This window comes from Pseudophryne corroboree, chromosome 8 (assembly GCF_028390025.1).
Source record: "Pseudophryne corroboree isolate aPseCor3 chromosome 8, aPseCor3.hap2, whole genome shotgun sequence".
Classification (NCBI taxonomy): Eukaryota; Metazoa; Chordata; class Amphibia; order Anura; family Myobatrachidae; genus Pseudophryne; species Pseudophryne corroboree.
Window position 1 is genome coordinate 444,872,004 of NC_086451.1, and position 18,623 is coordinate 444,890,626.

At 48.3% G+C, this 18,623-nt stretch overlaps 1 protein-coding gene and 1 long non-coding RNA gene across 2 annotated transcripts in view; one reads left to right on the top strand and one right to left on the bottom strand.

Moving 5' to 3' along the window:
• LOC134949529 (uncharacterized) overlaps window positions 1–2,013 on the bottom strand; it is a 68,439-nt gene extending 66,426 nt beyond the window's left edge. The window contains exons 1-2 of the long non-coding RNA XR_010183175.1: window positions 1,808–2,013; window positions 761–868 (exon numbers count right to left, since the gene is read on the bottom strand). This is a non-coding gene — a long non-coding RNA (uncharacterized LOC134949529). The remainder of the gene's footprint in view (window positions 1–760; window positions 869–1,807) is intronic.
• A 135-nt stretch (window positions 2,014–2,148) lies between these two features.
• FKBPL (FKBP prolyl isomerase like) lies at window positions 2,149–6,218 on the top strand. The gene is made up of 2 exons (XM_063938151.1): window positions 2,149–2,340; window positions 5,044–6,218. The coding sequence occupies exon 2, from the start codon at window positions 5,082–5,084 to the stop codon at window positions 5,892–5,894; it is 813 nt and encodes a 270-aa protein (XP_063794221.1). The 5' UTR covers window positions 2,149–2,340; window positions 5,044–5,081; the 3' UTR covers window positions 5,895–6,218.
• The last annotated feature ends 12,405 nt before the right edge of the window (window positions 6,219–18,623 follow it).

Here is an 18,623-nt window from a genome sequence, read left to right on the forward strand (position 1 = left end):
GGGAAACGTAGGCGTGGCTGGCCAAACGCAGGGCGTGTTCGTGACATCAAAACAGGAACTGAATGGTCTGAAGTGATCGCTAGCGCTGAGTAGGTCTGGAGCTACTCTGAAACTGCACAAAATTTTTTTGTAGCCGCTCTGCGATCCTTTCGTTCGCACTTCTGCTAAGCTAAAATACACTCCCAGTGGGCGGCGGCATAGCGTTTGCACGGCTGCTAAAAACTGCTAGCGAGAGAACAACTCGGAATGACCACCATAAGGCGGATACTATTGGGTTAAGTTTAGAACCTCATTACATAAATGTTTTTCCTCAATAGGAATGTATTGATTGCCACTATATTGAATTATGCATTCAAAGTGCTGTACTTAATGTTATGTGTTGCCATACACTATGGATCAGTGTTTGGCGTTTCCTTAAGACTTCTGTATTAGATACAGCTGATATTACCCACGGCTTTAGTTACTATGCATCTCTTTGCTGATAAGATTTACTTTGATGATGTCATTGACCGCTGGCCCCACCTCGGATAGAGACCGCCCGGCGATGCGCGTGGGTGCGATGAGTGTGCATACAGTAATGGGGAGTTGTACATTTTTACCTTGTACCTGATTAACGGGTCATAATAGAATTCTGGAAATCAGTTGTTGGTCACGTTATTGGATTTATGATCAGAGTGCCGCCGCATAGCCAGGTTTTTATAAATACATAAAACATATACACACACAGGTAAATATATACACACATACACATCCATATTACCTTTGCGCAGGGCACATGATGGCACCCCAGAGCCGATGGCTGCTCCCTTCTCCTCCTTGCCTTCCTCATGCCTGGAACCTGCAATCTTGCGAGCCACATAGCGGCAAGCTGAATAAAGAAAGTACAATATATAAGGGATGTGGTAAAGTGCCCAGGTAGGAACCTGTCACTGGCAGAGCAATTCTCCCTTTTTAGTCACATGGCGAGCCGCCCAGCAGAACATCGCCCCACTGCCCCGGTATGAATGGTCGACCATGTTATGGTCGACAGTCAGTATGTCGACCACTATTGGTCGACATTGACATGGTCGACACATGAAAGGTCGACTTGAGTTTTTTCTTTTCTTTTTTGGGTGTCGTTTTCTGCGTAAAGTGACGGGGAACCCCAATTAGTGCACCGCTTCGCTCGCCATGCTTCGGGCAAGGTGCCTCGCTGTGCTCGCCACAGATTACCGTTCCCAATCGTAGACCATGTGGATCGTAAAGAATGAAAAAGTTCCCCAAAAGAATAAAAAAAAAAACCAAAAAACTCATGTTGACCTTTTCATGTGTCGACCATTTTCATGTGTCGACCATGTGTCCATGTCGACCAACAGTGGTCGACCTAATGACTGTCAACCATAACATGGTCGACCATCCAAACGGATACCCTGCCCCATAACCAATGGCAGACAACCAACTGGGCATCTCTCCACTGCCTGAAACTTAGCCACACAGCCTGCAGAGCATCGCTCTACTGGTACCCACTTGGCAAGACAACTGCAGAGCATTTCCCTACTGTTTCTTCCAGACGCACCTGTAAGTTCGGCCACTTTTCACATAGTTATGCTCTATTAGTCATCTGCGTTCCCAAAATAATTACAATAATTCAAGGTGTCAGGTGTGTGTAGAGTACAAGCCTGCAGCTGCGTTACCTGCAGACAGACTTTACCATTTATAGTGTCATAATCTGCAGAGAACCCACCCATGCTAGACACTATGCATTATCTGGGACCCCCTATACACCCCACTGCCCAACTGATATAAAGGATATTCCTATTATACTCACCACTAATTATTAATCACACCATCTCTTGTGTGTGTGTGTGTCTCAGTCTGTCTCTTTATAGGTGTCTGTCTCTGCTGTCTCTGCTTGTTGTGATCAGCACCACTCCCTGGTTACACAAGCACTATGCAGTGCAGGGGGCAGGGGCTATATGGATGGGCAGCAGCATATATGGAGATAGAACCCCTCCCCCTCCCTGGCAGCCATCTTTGTGCTCCCACTGCTGCACTTCCTGGTACACCCGCATGGTGAGCGTCCTCCTATATCAGCGCAATGCATGCTGGTCATTGTAGTCTTATTCCTTGCTTCGCCCATGCTTATACCCTTAGCGCTGGCTACTGTAGAACTACAAGTCCCGGCATACCATAGTAGGCTCTGTAGCTTGGCTGTATTGAGGCAGTGCTGGCTGTTTCCAGCATTGCTAAGTGTCCCTGGGAAATAGACAGAGATAATGTTGCCAGTTCTTGTAGGGATATGTTACTGACACATTCTGTATCCTGCAGATCACCATGCACCCTGACCACTGCTAGGAAAAGGTAAGGAATTCCCATTCTAAGGCATACTCCTGGTCTCCCATTCTCTGGTCTCTAGCAGCTGGCTAGCGTATCATTCTGATCCTGGCTGGGATTTATGGTGCATGTGTTTGCAGCTGCAAAATGATATGGCCGTATTGTTGTATGTGCATGTAGTGATATAATAATTGCACAGCTCCTATAGCTCAGATACATAATGAATAGATCATTTTCTTATTGCATTATTTATTAGCAGTTTCTTATATAGCGCAGCATATTCCGTTGCGCTTTACAATTAGAACAACAGTAATAGAAAAAAACTGGGTAAAAACAGACAGACATAGAGGTAGGAAGGCCCTGCTTGCAAGCTTACAATCTATAGGGAAATAGGCATTGATACACATGAATAGATGCTACCTATTGCATAATGGCATACTTGCCTACTCTCCTGGAATGGCCGGGAGACTCCTGAAAATCGGGTGGCTCTCCCGGCCCCCCAGAAGAGTGGGCAAGTCTCCCGGCCGAGCGCCCACCCCCCGCAACCCCCCCGCATCCCCTAGAAAACCCCCGGTGGCGCAGTTCAAAGTGGACAGTCTGGGGGTCAGATGACGCGATTCGCGTCATCCCAGCCCAGCCCCCTGCCTTGCAATGCCAATATTATCGGCATTGCTAGACAGGGGGCGGAACCACGATGACGCGATCATTTGGCCACGCCTCCAACCCCGCCCCTAAACGTCATCCTCCATCATCGCCACGCCCCTGCTGCACCGACCTGGCTGCCTCCTCCCGAGGGGGCAACCAGATTGTCGGTAAGTATGCATAAAGGTCCACAAGATTGCTAGGTTCTTAATGGGTTGTATGATATGATCATCCCGCAATGTTGGCCAAGTGTCAGGAGGGTGTGATAGTAAAGAAAGACAAGATATGTGATGTTATGTATAGTGTACAGAGAGGATGTAATTAGATAGGGAAGCACTGAAGGTTATGTGGGTGGGTCTGGAATTTGATAGGCTTGTCTGAAGAGGTGAGTTTTCAGAGAACGTTTAAAGGATTGGAGACTAGAGGCGAGTCTTATTGTGCGTGGGAGGGCAATCCACAGAGTGGGTGAATCCCGGATAAAGTCCTGTAGTTTTGAGTGGGAACAAGTAATACGTGTGGATGAGAGACGCAGTGTCAATGCCTTGTCTCCCTGCTGGTTACCTCCTCATGCTCCTGCGTCCAAGACCTCTTCCTTCTTCTGTAACCCACTCCTGCGCCCGATCGGACTGTCCGCCAGACTGCATGGGTTCAGACGTGCCCTGAAAACACAACTGTTCATTACCAGCCCTCTTCATGTCCCCCTGTCCTATCTTCTAATCTAATCCCAGTTATACTCCCCATATCCTTAAACCGTGTACATGCCATCACCCATCTGATTGATTTATTGCTCCCTGTCAGCTGAGTGCTGTGCACCCAGCTTGATCCCTGGTGAGGCCGTGTGATCCCCGTACACGCTATGCTAGAAATATAGGCTTCTATGGGTTTTGGAGGTTGGGCAGATAAATATTAAACAACACATCAGATGCGATCTCCCGATCCCGGCCGTTGCTGTAGCGTTTGAAGCCGTTTATCGACTAACGCTCCTGCAACGGTACAGCAAACACACCTACAATCATCGGCCCGTTCACCTGATGGGCCAACGATTGTATAGGTGAATACCCAGGTTGAGACTGTAAAGGCCCCCATCCACTAGTGAGACTTATCTGAACTGGAAATCGAATCCGATTTTCCCCTAACCTTCCCGGCAGTTTCCCCAGAGTCTTGCGATTATGATTTACAACTGAGGTTATTTTTTTTTTTAACATCTGATATATCGCATCTGCTTGTATACAAATGCTCTCCGATGTGCAACTCTTCCTCCAATTGCGATAAATAACCATGGCAGCCGTGGCGATCTGCGACTCTGATCTGAGGAGCACGGGAACAACACTTTTCATCCGATCCATCAAACAGAAAACTCGGAATCGGATGAAAAATGGCCATATCGCACTAGTGTAAGATCTCACCAGCAGGGCCCTCCACCCACCCTGCACTAGCCTCGTCCCAGTGCGCTCCCTTTTCACTTACAGCTAGTGACTGATGCTTTCTGCCCGCCCCTTCTCAGGGTACTGGGTCAGTGAGTACTACTGTTGACTACGGCCGGTCACTTAGTTGTATTATCTTAGCGTTTACTTTTTGTTATATTGTACTGTTTGTTTATGCTATTGTAATTCTCCCCTGTTCTGCATTATGGATACTTGGTGGCATCATATAAAGGATAGGTGATGATGATGATGCACCAAAGATTACTTTAATATACAATAGCTATTAAAAATGTTTTTACCTCCTTTGGCGTTTTTCACATATTCTTTTCTTACAGCATAGAATTTAAAATAATAGATTTATTTGGGATCAACACAAAATTATCTATAGATTAAAAAATTGAAATTTGTCTCTAATACTTATATATAGGCATTCTTGGGTTTATTGATGTTAAATCTTATGCCATCAGTTAGTGCCTATATATCTTTGTAATTAAGGAATAACAATGAGCGAGTGAATCCAAACAGATCCAAAAGGGAGACTGAGCCTATATACGGTATGGGACAAAGTGATTTGTTTATATTTTAGGTGAATGTTGAGGATGAAGTAAGTAGTTGCTATATTTCTATTTTATATCCTTTTTTTTTTTTTTTTTATCCCTTTCAGAGACACTGGCTTGTCCTCATCTGAAATCCTGAGCGTCAATGGAGGGTCCTCGGACCTCAGCAGGCAGTAGATCATGGCAGTGCCCCGATGGGAGTTTCACAAAGACCATTCTAGAGCCAGGGTCTGGGGTGGACAAACCCAAAGAGTGTGCTAGGTGCATGATCTTTTTGGAACCTCTTAGTGACCCTCCAGCTCAGTCATGCTCCTCAGCAGACGTAGGATATCCAGCAGGCACGTGGTTTGAAGTAGAGCTGGGGGAAGGTGACACTGGTCGGGACCGCCTAGTTGACCAATGTCTAGAAAACATGCTTTCTGGAGAAGTCTGCCGAGTGGACAGTGCAGCCGGGTTTCAGTTCCTCTTGCGCTTGGCAAGTTTTGAAAATGGTAAAGAATCTTGGGAAGTAGATACCAGTGAGAAGATCAGGAGGGCTATGAGAGACCGGGAAAAAGGTGGGAAAGCGTTCAGGGATGGAAACATCGAAGGGGCAGAAAGACGATACGCCAGAGCACTCAGACTTCTGGTTTGTACCCCCAGGGAAGCCGAAGAAGAGAAAGTGACCCTTCTATCCAACCTGGCTGCTTGTGACCTCAAGAGAGGGCGGTTACGCGAAGCGGAGGAGAGGTGCACGCGAGTCCTGGACAAGGAGCCAGCCCACCTGAAAGCTCTGTACCGGAGGGGGGTGGCCCGAGCTGGCATGTCAGATTGGAAGGGTGCCAGGGGAGATTTTGAGAACTTGTTGAAACTGGATCCGGGTAACAAGGACGCAAGAAGGGAAATTGCGAGAGTGCGTGAAAAGGAGAAGACCGAGCAGGCGCAGATCAGCAAGGCTTTGGGGAAAATGTTCCTGTAAAGTGTGCTTGTTGTTGTTTAAGTAGAAGCAGCCATTTGGTGGACGGAACAAGTGTTTTGAATACACTTGGAGATGGCAACATGGCTGACACATGACGAGGCTAGTTCCTTGTAAATTGCTTGGCTGCTTTGGCTCAGTCAGCAAAATGCCCCCCCCTCTGTAATTGGGTGACCGTGTGCGCTCCGGTTACTACTCTGGGTCTTGTCAGAGAATATGACTCTTGGTATATTTACCTCAGGGATGAGAGAGATAGACTGGTATGCTGAGTGCTACACGGGATGCTTGCTAAATATTATGTGCTAATAAACAGTATTATTTATGTCATTCTTTTATTTGTATTAATCTATTTGTGAACCTTTTTTCTCTTACGTCCTAGAGGATGCTGGGGACTCCGTAAGGACCATGGGGAATAGACGGGCTCCGCAGGAAACATGGGCACTAAAAACACTTTAGATATGGGTGTACACTGGCTCCTCCCTCTATGCCCCTCCTCCAGACCTCAGTTTGATACTGTGCCCAGAGGAGACTGGGTGCACTACAAGGAGCTCTCCTGAGTTTCCCTGAAAGAAAGTATTTTGTTAGGTTTTTTATTTTCAGGGAGCCCTGCTGGCAACAGGCTCCCTGCTTCGTGGGACTGAGGAGAGAGAAGCAGACCTACTTAAATGCTAGGCTCTGCTTCTTAGGCTACTGGACACCATTAGCTCCAGAGGGAGTCGGAACGCAGGTCTCTCCTTGCAGTTCGTCCCGGAGCCGCGCCGCCGTCCTCCTCACAGAGCCGGAAGATAGAAGCCGGGTGAGTATAAGAAGATAGAAGACTTCAGAGGCGGCAGAAGACTTCAGATCTTCACTCCCACACACAACAACACTCGGCAGGCACTGATGGGTGCAGGGCGCAGGGGGCGCGCCCTGGGCAGCAATTTTACACCTAGGACTTACAAAAGTATATATATAGGCTGAGGGCTGTATATAGGTATCCCCCGCCAGTTTTTGAAGAAATCGAGCGGGACCGAAGCCCGCCGCTGAGGGGGCGGAGCTTGATCCCTCAGCACTAACCAGCGCCATTTTCTACACAGCACACCGCTGAGAAGCTGGCTCCCCGGACTCTCCCCTGCTGAACACGGTGACAGAGGGTTTTAAAGAAGGGGGGGCACATAATTAGCGCAGTGAATATTTACATATCTAAAAGCGCTGTATATCTCTGTGAAAATTTTCCAGGGTCATTGGCGCTGGGTGTGTGCTGGCATACTCTCTCTCTGTCTCTCCAAGGGGCCTTGTGGGGGAATTGTCTCCAGATTAGAGATTTCCCTGAGTGTGTGGGGTGTCGGTACGCGTGTGTCGGCATGTCTGAAGCGGAAGGCTCTTCTAGGGAGGAGGTGGAGAAAATGAGTGTGGTGTCTCCGTCGGCAACGCCGACACCTGACTGGTTGGATATGTGGAATGTTTTAAATGCAAATGTAAATTTATTACACAAAAGGTTGGACAAAGCGGAGTCCAGGGAAGGTACAGGGAGTCAAGCACTGCCTTTCACTATGTCGCAGGGACCTGCTGGGTCTCAAAAGCGCCCACTTTCCCAAGTAGTAGACACTGATACCGACACGGATTCTGACTCCAGTGTCGACTATGATGATGCGAAGTTGCAGCCAAAATTGGCTTAAAGTATTCATTATATGATTTGTCGAAGTCAAAAATATTACATAAAAAGAACATACAAACTCTACACATTATAAGTCGCTATACTTGCAAATACGCACAGCGAGCACAGCAATATATGGTAACACACGCATTTACACGGACATGCCACAGAGATGGATTCGACACTTATTTCATACAGTACATAACTATAATAATATCAAGCGCCAGACATCATGATGATTTAAAATGATATATAATGAAGTAATGTCATGTATGTGTATTATTTGAACGAAGCAAGATAGACCTGTCATATTTACTATTAAAGCAACCAGATTAATGTGTAGATTCATTTGATACTTGTTATTACGTTGTAGGACATTGCAACAAGGAATTATGATTAAATGTATGAAAGGTAAAATCACTTTTATTAGAATAGATATTCCAAACAGGTAGTGGACAGGAAGCTCAGGCCAGCCCTTTGGATGTCTTCAAAGCTGAACCTGATTAGCATATACAAAGAGACTAGTGACTCATCATGAATGAGTAAGTCCCCTCCCCCAAAGACTAGATAACACATTGCTGATCACACAGGAGGTCAGGTTGCTGTTTGGTCTGAGACGATGATGGAGTTATTGCCAGATCAGTTCCTGTTTTGGTCTCAGCGTAAGATGGAGTCCCAGCATGATTTTAGAGAGAGAGAGAGAGAGAGAGAGAGACATAAGCATTGAGGGAATGGTATTGTATTGCTGGCCTGTAACTGTAACTGTATGTAACTGTATGTTTTAACTGCTTACTGTGTGAGTGTAACCATGTAACTATAGGTATACTGTACTTTGTAATATATTGAATCCATATCCTTTTAATAACAAATCTATACATCAATGAGCTTTGGAACTCAGATAATGTGTGGGTGTATTGTTTTCTCTTATGGGATGCAGTGTTTTGCGATGTACAGTGCACTTTTAACGTATATGGTAATAAGATGCGCCTGGCGTATGCAGTATATATTAGAGTGGGCCTTTTAAATATTTGTGAGAAAGCAATTTGTCATTCACAGATTATTGCAAAAAAAGATGTGTTGCATATCACAGATGACCCCTCTGTACCTGACACGAGGGTCCACATGTTTAAAGAAAAGAAGCCTGAGGTTACTTTTCCCCCTTCACATGAGCTAAATGAGTTGTTTGAAAGGGCTTGGGGAACTCCAGACAAGAAACTGCAGATTCCCAAAAGGATTCTTATGGCGTATCCTTTCCCGGCTAAGGACAGGATACGGTGGGAATCCTCCCCAAGGGTGGACAAAGCGTTGACACGCTTATCCAAAAAGGTAGCGCTGCCATCTCAAGATACCGCGGCCCTCAAGGATCCTGCTGATCGCAGACAGGAGACTGCCTTGAAGTCAATTTACACACATACTGGTACATTACTCAGACCGGCAATAGCGTCGGCTTGGGTTCGTAGCGCTGTTGCAGCGTGGACAGATACCTTATCGGTTGAGATTGATACGCTGGATAAGGAAACCATTTTATTGACCTTGGGTCATATTAAGGATGCTGTCCTATATATGAAAGATGCTCAGAGAGACGTTGGCATACTGGGTTCCAGAGCCAACGCTTTGGCGATTTTTGCTAGGCGAGCCCTGTGGACCCGACAATGGACGGGTGATGCCGACTCGAAGAGGCATATGGAGGTTTTGCCTTACAAGGGTGAGGAATTGTTTGGGGAAGGTCTCACGGACCTGGTTTCCACAGCTACTGCAGGTAAATCAACTTTTTTGCCTTATGTTTCCTCACAGCCTAAGAAAACGCCACATTATCAGATGCAGTCCTTTCGGTCGCATAAATCCAAGAGAGTACGGGGATCTTCCTTTCTTGCCAGAGGGAAGGGGAAAAGCTGTCAACTACAGCTAGTTCCCAGGAGCAGAAGTCCTCCCCGGCTTCTACTAAATCCACCGCATGACGCTGGGGCTCCGCTGAGGGAGTCCGCCCCAGTGGGGGCACGTCTTCGACTTTTCAGCCATGTCTGGGTTCAATCACAGGTGGATCCCTGGGCAATAGACATTGTTTCCCAGGGCTACAAGCTGGAATTCGAAGAGGTGCCTCCTCGCCGGTTTTTCAAATCGGCCCTACCGGCGTCTTCCCCAGAGAGGGAGGTTGTTTTAAATGCAATTCAAAATTTGTGTCTTCAACAAGTGGTGGTCAAAGTTCCCCTGCTTCAGCAGGGGATGGGGTATTACTCAACCCTGTTTGTGGTCCCGAAACCGGACGGTTCGGTCAGACCCATTCTGAATTTAAAATCCTTAAACCTATACTTAAAAAGGTTCAAGTTCAAGATGGAGTCGCTCAGAGCGGTCATCGCCAGCCTGGAGGGGGGGGGGATTATATGGTATCCCTGGACATAAAGGATGCTTACCTTCATGTCCCCATATATCCTCCTCATCAGGCGTTCCTGAGACTTGCTGGACAGGATTGTCATTACCAATTTCAGACGTTGCCGTTTGGGCTTTCCACGGCCCCGAGAATTTTCACCAAGGTGATGGCGGAAATGAGGGTGCTCCTGCGCAGGCAGGGAGTCACAATTATCCCGTACTTGGACGATCTCCTAATAAAAGCGAGATCAAGAGAGCAGTTGTTGAACAACGTTTCACTCTCCCTGACAGTGTTGCAGCAGCACGCCTGGATTCTCAATCTACCAAAGTCACAGTTGGTTCCAACGAACCGATTGCCTTTCTTAGGCATGATTCTGGATACAGAACAGAAAAGTGTTTTTCTCCCGATGGAAAAGGCCCAGGAACTCCAGAGCTTGGTCAGAGACCTGTTGAAGCCGAAAAGGGTGTCGGTGCATCTATGCACTCGAGTTCTGGGAAAGATGGTGGCGTCTTACGAGGCCATTCCATTCGGCAGGTTCCATGCGAGGACTTTTCAGTGGGACCTTCTGGACAAGTGGTCCGGGTCCCATCTACATATACATCAGATGATCAGCCTGTACCCCAGGGCCAGGGTATCTCTCCTGTGGTGGCTGCAGAGTGCTCACCTTCTAGGGGGTCGCAGGTTCGGCATTCAGGACTGGGTTCTGGTAACCACGGATGCGAGCCTCCGAGGATGGGGAGCAGTCACACTGGGAAGAAACTTCCAAGGTCTGTGGTCAAGCCAGGAGGCTTGTCTACACATCAACGTATTGGAATTAAGGGCCATATACAACGGCCTTCGTCAAGCGGAGAATTTGCTTCGCGACCTACCGGTTCTGATCTAGTCAGACAACATCACCGCAGTGGCTCATGTAAACCGCCAAGGTGAAACAAAGAGCAGAGTGGCAATGTCAGAAGCCACCAGGATTCTTCGCTGGGCGGAAAATCATGTAAGCGCTCTGACAGCAGTCTTCATTCCGGGAGTGGACAACTGGGAAGCAGACTTCCTAAGCAGACACGATCTACATCCAGGAGAGTGGGGACTTCATCAGGAAGTCTTTGCTGAGATTACAAGTCAGTGGGGACTGCCTCAAATAGACATGATGGCGTCATACCTCAACAAGAAGCTTCCGAGGTATTGCGCCAGGTCAAGGGACCCTCAGGCGGTAGCAGTGGATGCCCTGTGACACCGTGGGTGTTCCAGTCGGTCTATGTGTTTCCTCCTCTTCCTCTCATCTCAAAGATAATGAGAATCATAAGACGAAGAGGAGTACAGACAATTCTCATTGTTCCAGATTGGCCTCGAAGGGCCTGGTATCCGGATCTGCAGGAAATGCTCACAGAAGATCCGTGGCCTCTTCCTCTCAGAGAGGGCCTGTTGCAACAGGGGCCCTGTTTATTCCAAGACTTACCGCGGCTGCGTTTGACGGCTTGGCGGTTGAACGCCGGATCCTAGCGGAAAAGGGCATTCCGGATGAGGTCATTCCTACTCTGATAAAGGTTAGGAAGGAGGTGACAGCAAAACATTATCACCGTATATGGAGGAGGTATGTGTCTTGGTGTGAGTCCAAGAATGCTCCTCCGGAAGAATTTCATCTGGGCCGTTTTCTTCACTTCCTACAGACCGGAGTGAATTTGGGCCAAAAATTAGGCTCCATTAAAGTTCAGATTTCGTCCCTATCCATTTTCTTTCAGAAGGAATTGGCTTCTCTCCCAGAAGTCCAGACTTAACGTGGTGTTACGGTTTCTTAAGTCTCACTGGTTTTGAGCCGCTTCAAACGGTGGAACTAAAGTATCTCACTTGGAAGGTGGTCATGTTGTTGGCCTTGGCGTCTGCTAGGAGAGTATCTGAGTTGGCGGCTCTGTCTCACAAAAGCCCCTATCTGATCTTCCATGTGGATAGAGCTGAGTTGAGGACTCATCCTCAATTTTTGCCTAACGTGGTTTCCTCTTTTCATATGAACCAACCTATTGTGGTGCCTGTGGCTACGCGGGACTTGGAGGATTCCGAGTCCCTTGATGTGGTCAGGGCATTGAAAACTTATGTAGCCAGAACGGCTCGGGTTAGGAAGACAGAGGCACTGTTTGTCCTGTATGCAGCCAACAAGGTTGGCGCTCCTGCTTCTAAGCAGACTATTGCTCGCTGGATCTGTAACACGATTCAGCAGGCTCATTCTACGGCTGGATTGCCGTTACCAAATTCAGTAAAGGCCCATTCCACTAGGAAGGTGGGCTCTTCTTGGACGGCTGCCCGAGGTGTCTCGGCATTACAGTTTTGCCGAGCGGCGACTTAGTCGGGTTCAAACACTTTTGCAAAGTTCTACAAGTTTGATACCCTGGCTGATGAGGACCTCATGTTTGCTCAATCGGTGCTGCAGAGTCACCTGCACTCTCCCGCCCGTTTTGGAGCTTTGGTATAATCCCCATTGTCCTTACGGAGTCCCCGGCATCCTCTAGGACTTAAGAGAAAATAAGATTTTAAACCTACCGGTAAATCTTTTTCTCCTAGTCCGTAGAGGATGCTGGGCGCCCGTCCCAGTGCGGACTAAATTCTGCAAGACTTGTATATAGTTTTTGCTTACATAAGGGTTATGTTACAGTTTTGATCAGTATCGGGCTGATGCTGTTTTGTTTCATACTGTTAACTGGTTCGTATATTCCATGTTATACGGTGTGGGCTGGTATGAATCTTGCCCTTAGATTAACAAAATCCTTTCCTCGTACTGTCCGTCTTCTCTGGGCACAGTTTCTCTAACTGAGGTCTGGAGGAGGGGCATAGAGGGAGGAGCCAGTGCACACCCATATCTAAAGTTCTTTTTAGTGCCCATGTCTCCTGCGGAGCCCGTCTATTCCCTGGGTCTGGGACTGAGGGTTGACAGCAAAAAGGTCGACACACCTTAGGTCGACGCCAATTGGTCGACACACCTTAGGTCGACATGGAAAAAGGTCGACATGAGTTTTTTATGTTTTTTTGGTGTCGTTTTCTTCGTAGAGTGACCGGGAACCCCAATTAGTGCACCGCGTCCCCTCGCATGGATCGCTTCGCTCGCCATGTTTCGGGCATGGTGCCTTTGCTCCGCTACCGCTTCGCTCGGCACAGATTACCGTTCCAATCGTAGTCCACGTGGATCGTTAAGTATGAAAAGGTTCCAAAAAAGAAAAAAATTTGTGAAAAACTCATGTTGACCTTTTTCCATGTCGACATTGTTCCTGTCGACCATTTGTCCATGTTGACCTAAGGTGTGTCGACCAATTGGTGTCGACCTAAGACGTGTCGACCTTTTTGCTGTCGACCTGGAGTCCGGATACCCTATTCCCCATGGTCCTTACGGAGTCCCCAGCATCCTCTACGGACTAGGAGAAAAAGATTTACCCCTAGGTTTAAAATCTTATTTTTACTTTCTTTCTGCATGTTACAACATGGTTTTGCCCAATTGCTAACTTTTTGGGTTTGCTAACCAACCTGAACAGCCCCCTTTGTTTCTATGACCATGGTGAGTGTTTATGAGCTTTTCGTGACCTCTTAATGAATGTATTGGAGTGCTCATTCTAATTATGGAGAAGATTCAGATCTGATCGTTGCTGTGCGATCAGCGATAGACTGCGCATTCGTATGCACCGCAATGCGCACGTGCGTTGGCAAACAACAGGCATCACCGGCCAGTGACAGGCTGGTGTGAAAAATTCAATCGCGCACGATGTTTGACAGGATGAGGCCGTTTGGGGGTGGTAACTGACCGTTTTCAGGGAGTGTCAGGGAAAACGCAGGCGTTCCCAAGCGTTTTCAGGGCGGGTGTGTGACGTCGGCTCCGGACCCGATCAGCCTGTTCTCATCGCACTGTAGGAGTAAGTCCTGGGCTGCGCACAGACTGCACACAGTGGAAAAATCATTCAACGTTGTGTGAGGTGTGAACGGATTTGCAGCTGTCTGCTGACTGAGGGATTTTTTTGCAGCTCGGCGTACACATGTGGTTGCACACTTGCACAGTGAACAGACACTCCCCTTGGGCGGCGACTATCTAAACGCAGCACAACAAATTTAGCAGCCCAGCAATCAGGTCTGAATCACCACCAATGTTTTATTCGTAGCAAACAGTGAGGGGTGAGGGAAGACCATTCGCCATGAAGTAATAGATTTCGTTTTCACATTAATCTTCTCCAGTTGTAGGGGGTCATTCTGACCCGATCGTTCGCTGCAGTTTGTCGCAGCGATCGGGTCGGAACTGCGCATGCGCCGCAGTGCGCCGGCGCATGGCTGCTTTCGTTGTCTAGTGATCGCCTCTGAGACAGAGGTGGGAGGGGGCTGAACGGTGGCGTTAAGCCGCCGTTTAGGGGGAGCGGTCCGGTCAACGCAGGCATGGCCGGACCGTTGGGGGGGCGGGCCGCGGCGGCTGTGTGACGTCTCACGCAGCCACTGCGGCCAGCGGCAGCGACAATTAACTCCCAGCCAGCTGCAGGAGCTGCGCTGGCTGGGAGTTACTCCTCAAATACAAAGGCATCGCCGCTGTGCGATGCTTTTGTAGTTGTGCGGAGGAGGGGGGGTGGACTGACATGCGGGGCGGACTAGCCCTGTGCTGGGCGTCCCCCCACATGTCAGGGAAGATGATCGTAGCTGTGCTAAATTTTGCACAGCTACGATCAACTTGGAATGACCCCCCTAGTGTTGTGGCTTCATTTAAATGTACAGTAATTTTAAAAATACAAGGAAGAATATAAAATGGCTGCTTCCACTGTGTTTAGGTCAAGGATCCATTACCACGTGTTGGCACTTGTTTTATTCAGCAAAACAAAATGAAGCCCTAGGAAACATCATTTTCTTGAGGGATGAGGATTTTATTTAAAGTTCACCTTCTGTGAATATTCATTTATAAGGCATACATAATAATAGATTGAAGCCCCTGTCAGACATCGGACCCGGGAAAGTGCTGAGTCTAGCACGGGTGTCATGGGTGTCAGCTCAGTGACCCTGGTCGAGAGTAGGGTCGTGGTAGTGTGACACCATCGGGCGGCTTGTGGCACCCATGTGGTCGTTCAAGCCTCCCGTCGCAGATCCTTGGAAGAGGCCAGGAAATCTCCGTCCAGTGACGAAGATCCTGTCCTCTTCCCTCCTCCTAAACAGCGGTGACACTCCTCCGTTTTCACAGAGGCAGGCGTTGCCCCATCCCCAACCCCCAAATGGCATCAGCCACTCCGTCACTGAAAGTCTGATGCCGTCCTGCGTCGCAGGATCCGTTTGCACACGCACAGAACAGGTCTTGCATATGCGCAAAGTACTTTGCGCATCAGGACGCAGATCCTTCGGGATCTGAATTAGCGCCACTCTGCTTCTGTTCACATGCGCGTGGTATGGTGGTGAGGCCAGAAAAGAAACGGGTGTGACTTCAGAATACCATCATGTGGGTGGCTGAGATGTGTGATGACCCTAATTAAGGGGCCCATTTATCGAGTGATAAAACTCTTTGTGAATGATAAAACTTGTTGCGTGTGATAATTGGGGCTCCAGCCAATTAGCTCCTGTCATTTTTTCAAACACATGACAGTTGGGAGCTGATTGGCTGGAGCACTATTTATTATATGCAACGAGTTATATCATTCACAATGAGTTTTAATACTCGTTGATAAATGAGCCCCTCAGTCATTACGCTGTGTACCATTGGGAGGAAACCATTGATGGACACCTCTAATGGCCTGATTCAGTACACAAGGTAGATTGTTTCATAGCTGAGCGATTATCAGTGGTCAGTGCGTGCATGTAATGCTGCCCGTACACCTAAAGATTTTTCTCTTACGTCCTAGAGGATGCTGGGGACTCCGTAAGGACCATGGGGTATAGACGGGCTCCGCAGGAGACATGGGCACTATAAAGAACTTTAGAATGGGTGTGCACTGGCTCCTCCCTCTATGCCCCTCCTCCAGACCTCAGTTAGATCCTGTGCCAAGGAGGAGACTGGATGCACTGCAGCAGAGCTCTCCTGAGTTTCTCTGAAAAAATAATTTTGTTAGGTTTTTTATTTTCAGGGAGGACTGCTGGCAAGAGGCTCCCTGCATCGTGGGACTGAGGGGAGAGAAGCAGACCTACTTAAATGATAGGAAACGCAGGTCTCACCCTAGCCGTTCGTCCCAGAGCTGCGCCGCCGTCCTCCTTGCAGAGCCGGAAGATAGAAGCCGGGTGAGTATAAGAAAAAAGAAGACTTCAAAGGCACTAGAAGACTTCTGATCTTCACTGAGGTAACGCACAGCGGTAACGCTGCACGCCATTGCTCCCACACACACACACACTGCAGACACGGATGGGTGCAAAGCGCAGGGGGGGCGCCCTGGGCAGCAATAAAACCTCTTGGCTGGCAATATAGGGTATATATACCGCAGAGGCATTAAATATACAAATCCCCCGCCAGTATTGTATTTTTGAGCGGGACTGAAGCCCGCCGCTGAGGGGGCGGAGCTTGATCCCACAGCACTAACCAGCGTCATTTTCTCCACAGCACGCTGCTGAGAAGCTGGCTCCCCGGACTCTCCCCTGCTGAACACGGTGACAGAGGGCTTAAAAGTGGGGGGGGGGGGGGGGGGGGCACTAATATTTGGCGCAGTGAGTGTATATTGAATATATATTAAAAGCACTGTGTATCTGGGAATTCTTTTTTTTCCAGGGTCATTTGGCGCTAGGTGTGTGCTGGCATACTCTCTCTCTGTCTCTCCAAAGGGCCTTATTGGGGAACTGTATCCAGATTAGATATTTCCCTGAGTGTGTGGGGGTGTCGGTACGTGTGTGTCGGCATGTCTGAAGCGGAAGGCTCTTCTAGGGAGGAGGTGGAGCAAATGTGTGTGGTGTCTCCGTCGTCAACGCCGACACCTGATTGGTTGGATATGTGGAATGTTTTAAATGCAAATGTGAATTTATTACATAAGAGGTTGGACAAAGCGGAGTCCAGGGAAAATGCAGGGAGTCAATCCTTGCCTTTCACTATGTCACAGGGCCCTTCTGGGTCTCAGAAGCGCCCACTATCCCAAGTAGCAGACACTGATACCGACACGGATTCTGACTCCAGTGTCGACTACGATGATGCGAGGTTGCAGCCAAAGTTGGCAAAAAGTATTAATTATATGATCATTGCAATAAGAGATGTGTTGCATATCACAGATGACCCCTCTGTCCCTGACACGAGGGTCTGCATGTTTAAAGAAAAGAAACCTGAGATTACTTTCTTCCCTTCTCATGAGCTAAATGAGTTGTTTGAAAGGGCTTGGAAAACTCCAGACAAGAAACTGCAGATTCCCAAGAGGATTCTTATGGCGTATCCTTTCACGGCTAAGAACAGGATACGGTGGGAATCCTCCCCCAGGGTGGACAAGGCGTTAATGCGCTTATCCAAAAAGGTGGCACTACCGTCTCAAGATACCGCAGCCCTCAAGGATCCTGCTGATCGCAGGCAGGAGACTACCTTGAAGTCGATTTATACACGTACTGGTAGCTTGCTCAGACCGGCGATAGCGTCAGCTTGGGTTTGTAGCGCTGTAGCAGCTTGGACAGATACCTTGTCTGCTGATATTGATACCCTGGATAAGGATACCGTTTTTTTGACCTTGGGTCATATTAAAGACGCAGTCCTATATATGAGAGATGCTCAGAGAGACGTTGGCCTACTGGGTTCAAGAGACAACGCCATGTCGATTTCTGCTAGGCGAGCCCTGTGGACCCGCCAATGGACGGGTGATGCCGACTCAAAGAGGCATAAGGAGGTTTTGCCTTACAAGGGTGAGGACTTATTTGGGGAAGGTCTCACGGACCTGGTTTCCACAGCTACTGCAGGTAAATCTACTTTTTTACCTTATGTTTCCTCACAGCCAAGGAAAACGCCACATTATCAGATGCAGTCCTTTCGGTCGCATAAGTCCAAAAGAGTACGGGGATCTTCCTTTCTCGCCAGAGGTAAGGGCAGAGGGAAAAAACTGCCAGCTACGGCTAGTTCCCAGGAGCAGAAGTCCTCCCCGGCTTCTACTAAATCCACCGCATGACGCTGGGGCTCCGCTGAGGGAGTCCGCCCCAGTGGGGGCACGTCTTCGACTTTTCAGCCACGTCTGGGTTCAATCACAGGTGGATCCCTGGGCAATAGAAATTGTATCCCAGGGTTACAAGCTGGAATTCGAAGATGTGCCTCCTCGCCGGTTCTTCAAATCGGCCCTACCAGCTTCTTCCCCAGAAAGGGAGGTAGTTTTAGATGCAATTCAAAAACTGTGTCTTCAACAAGTGGTGGTCAAAGTTCCCCTGCTTCAACAGGGGACAGGGTACTACTCAACCCTGTTTGTGGTCTCGAAACCAGATGGTTCGGTCAGACCCATTCTGAATTTAAAATCCCTAAACCTATACTTGAAAAGGTACAAATTCAAGATGGAATCGCTCAGAGCGGTCATCGCCAGCCTGGAGGGGGGGGGGGGATTTTATGGTGTCACTTGACATAAAGGATGCATACCTTCATGTCCCCATATATCCTCCTCATCAGGCGTTCCTGAGATTTGCTGGACAGGATTGTCATTACCAGTTTCAGACATTGCCGTTTGGGCTTTCCACGGCCCCGAGGATTTTCACCAAGGTAATGGCTGAAATTATGGTGCTCCTGCGCAAGCAGGGAGTCACGATTATCCCGTACTTGGACGATCTCCTGATAAAAGCGAGATCGAGAGAACAGTTG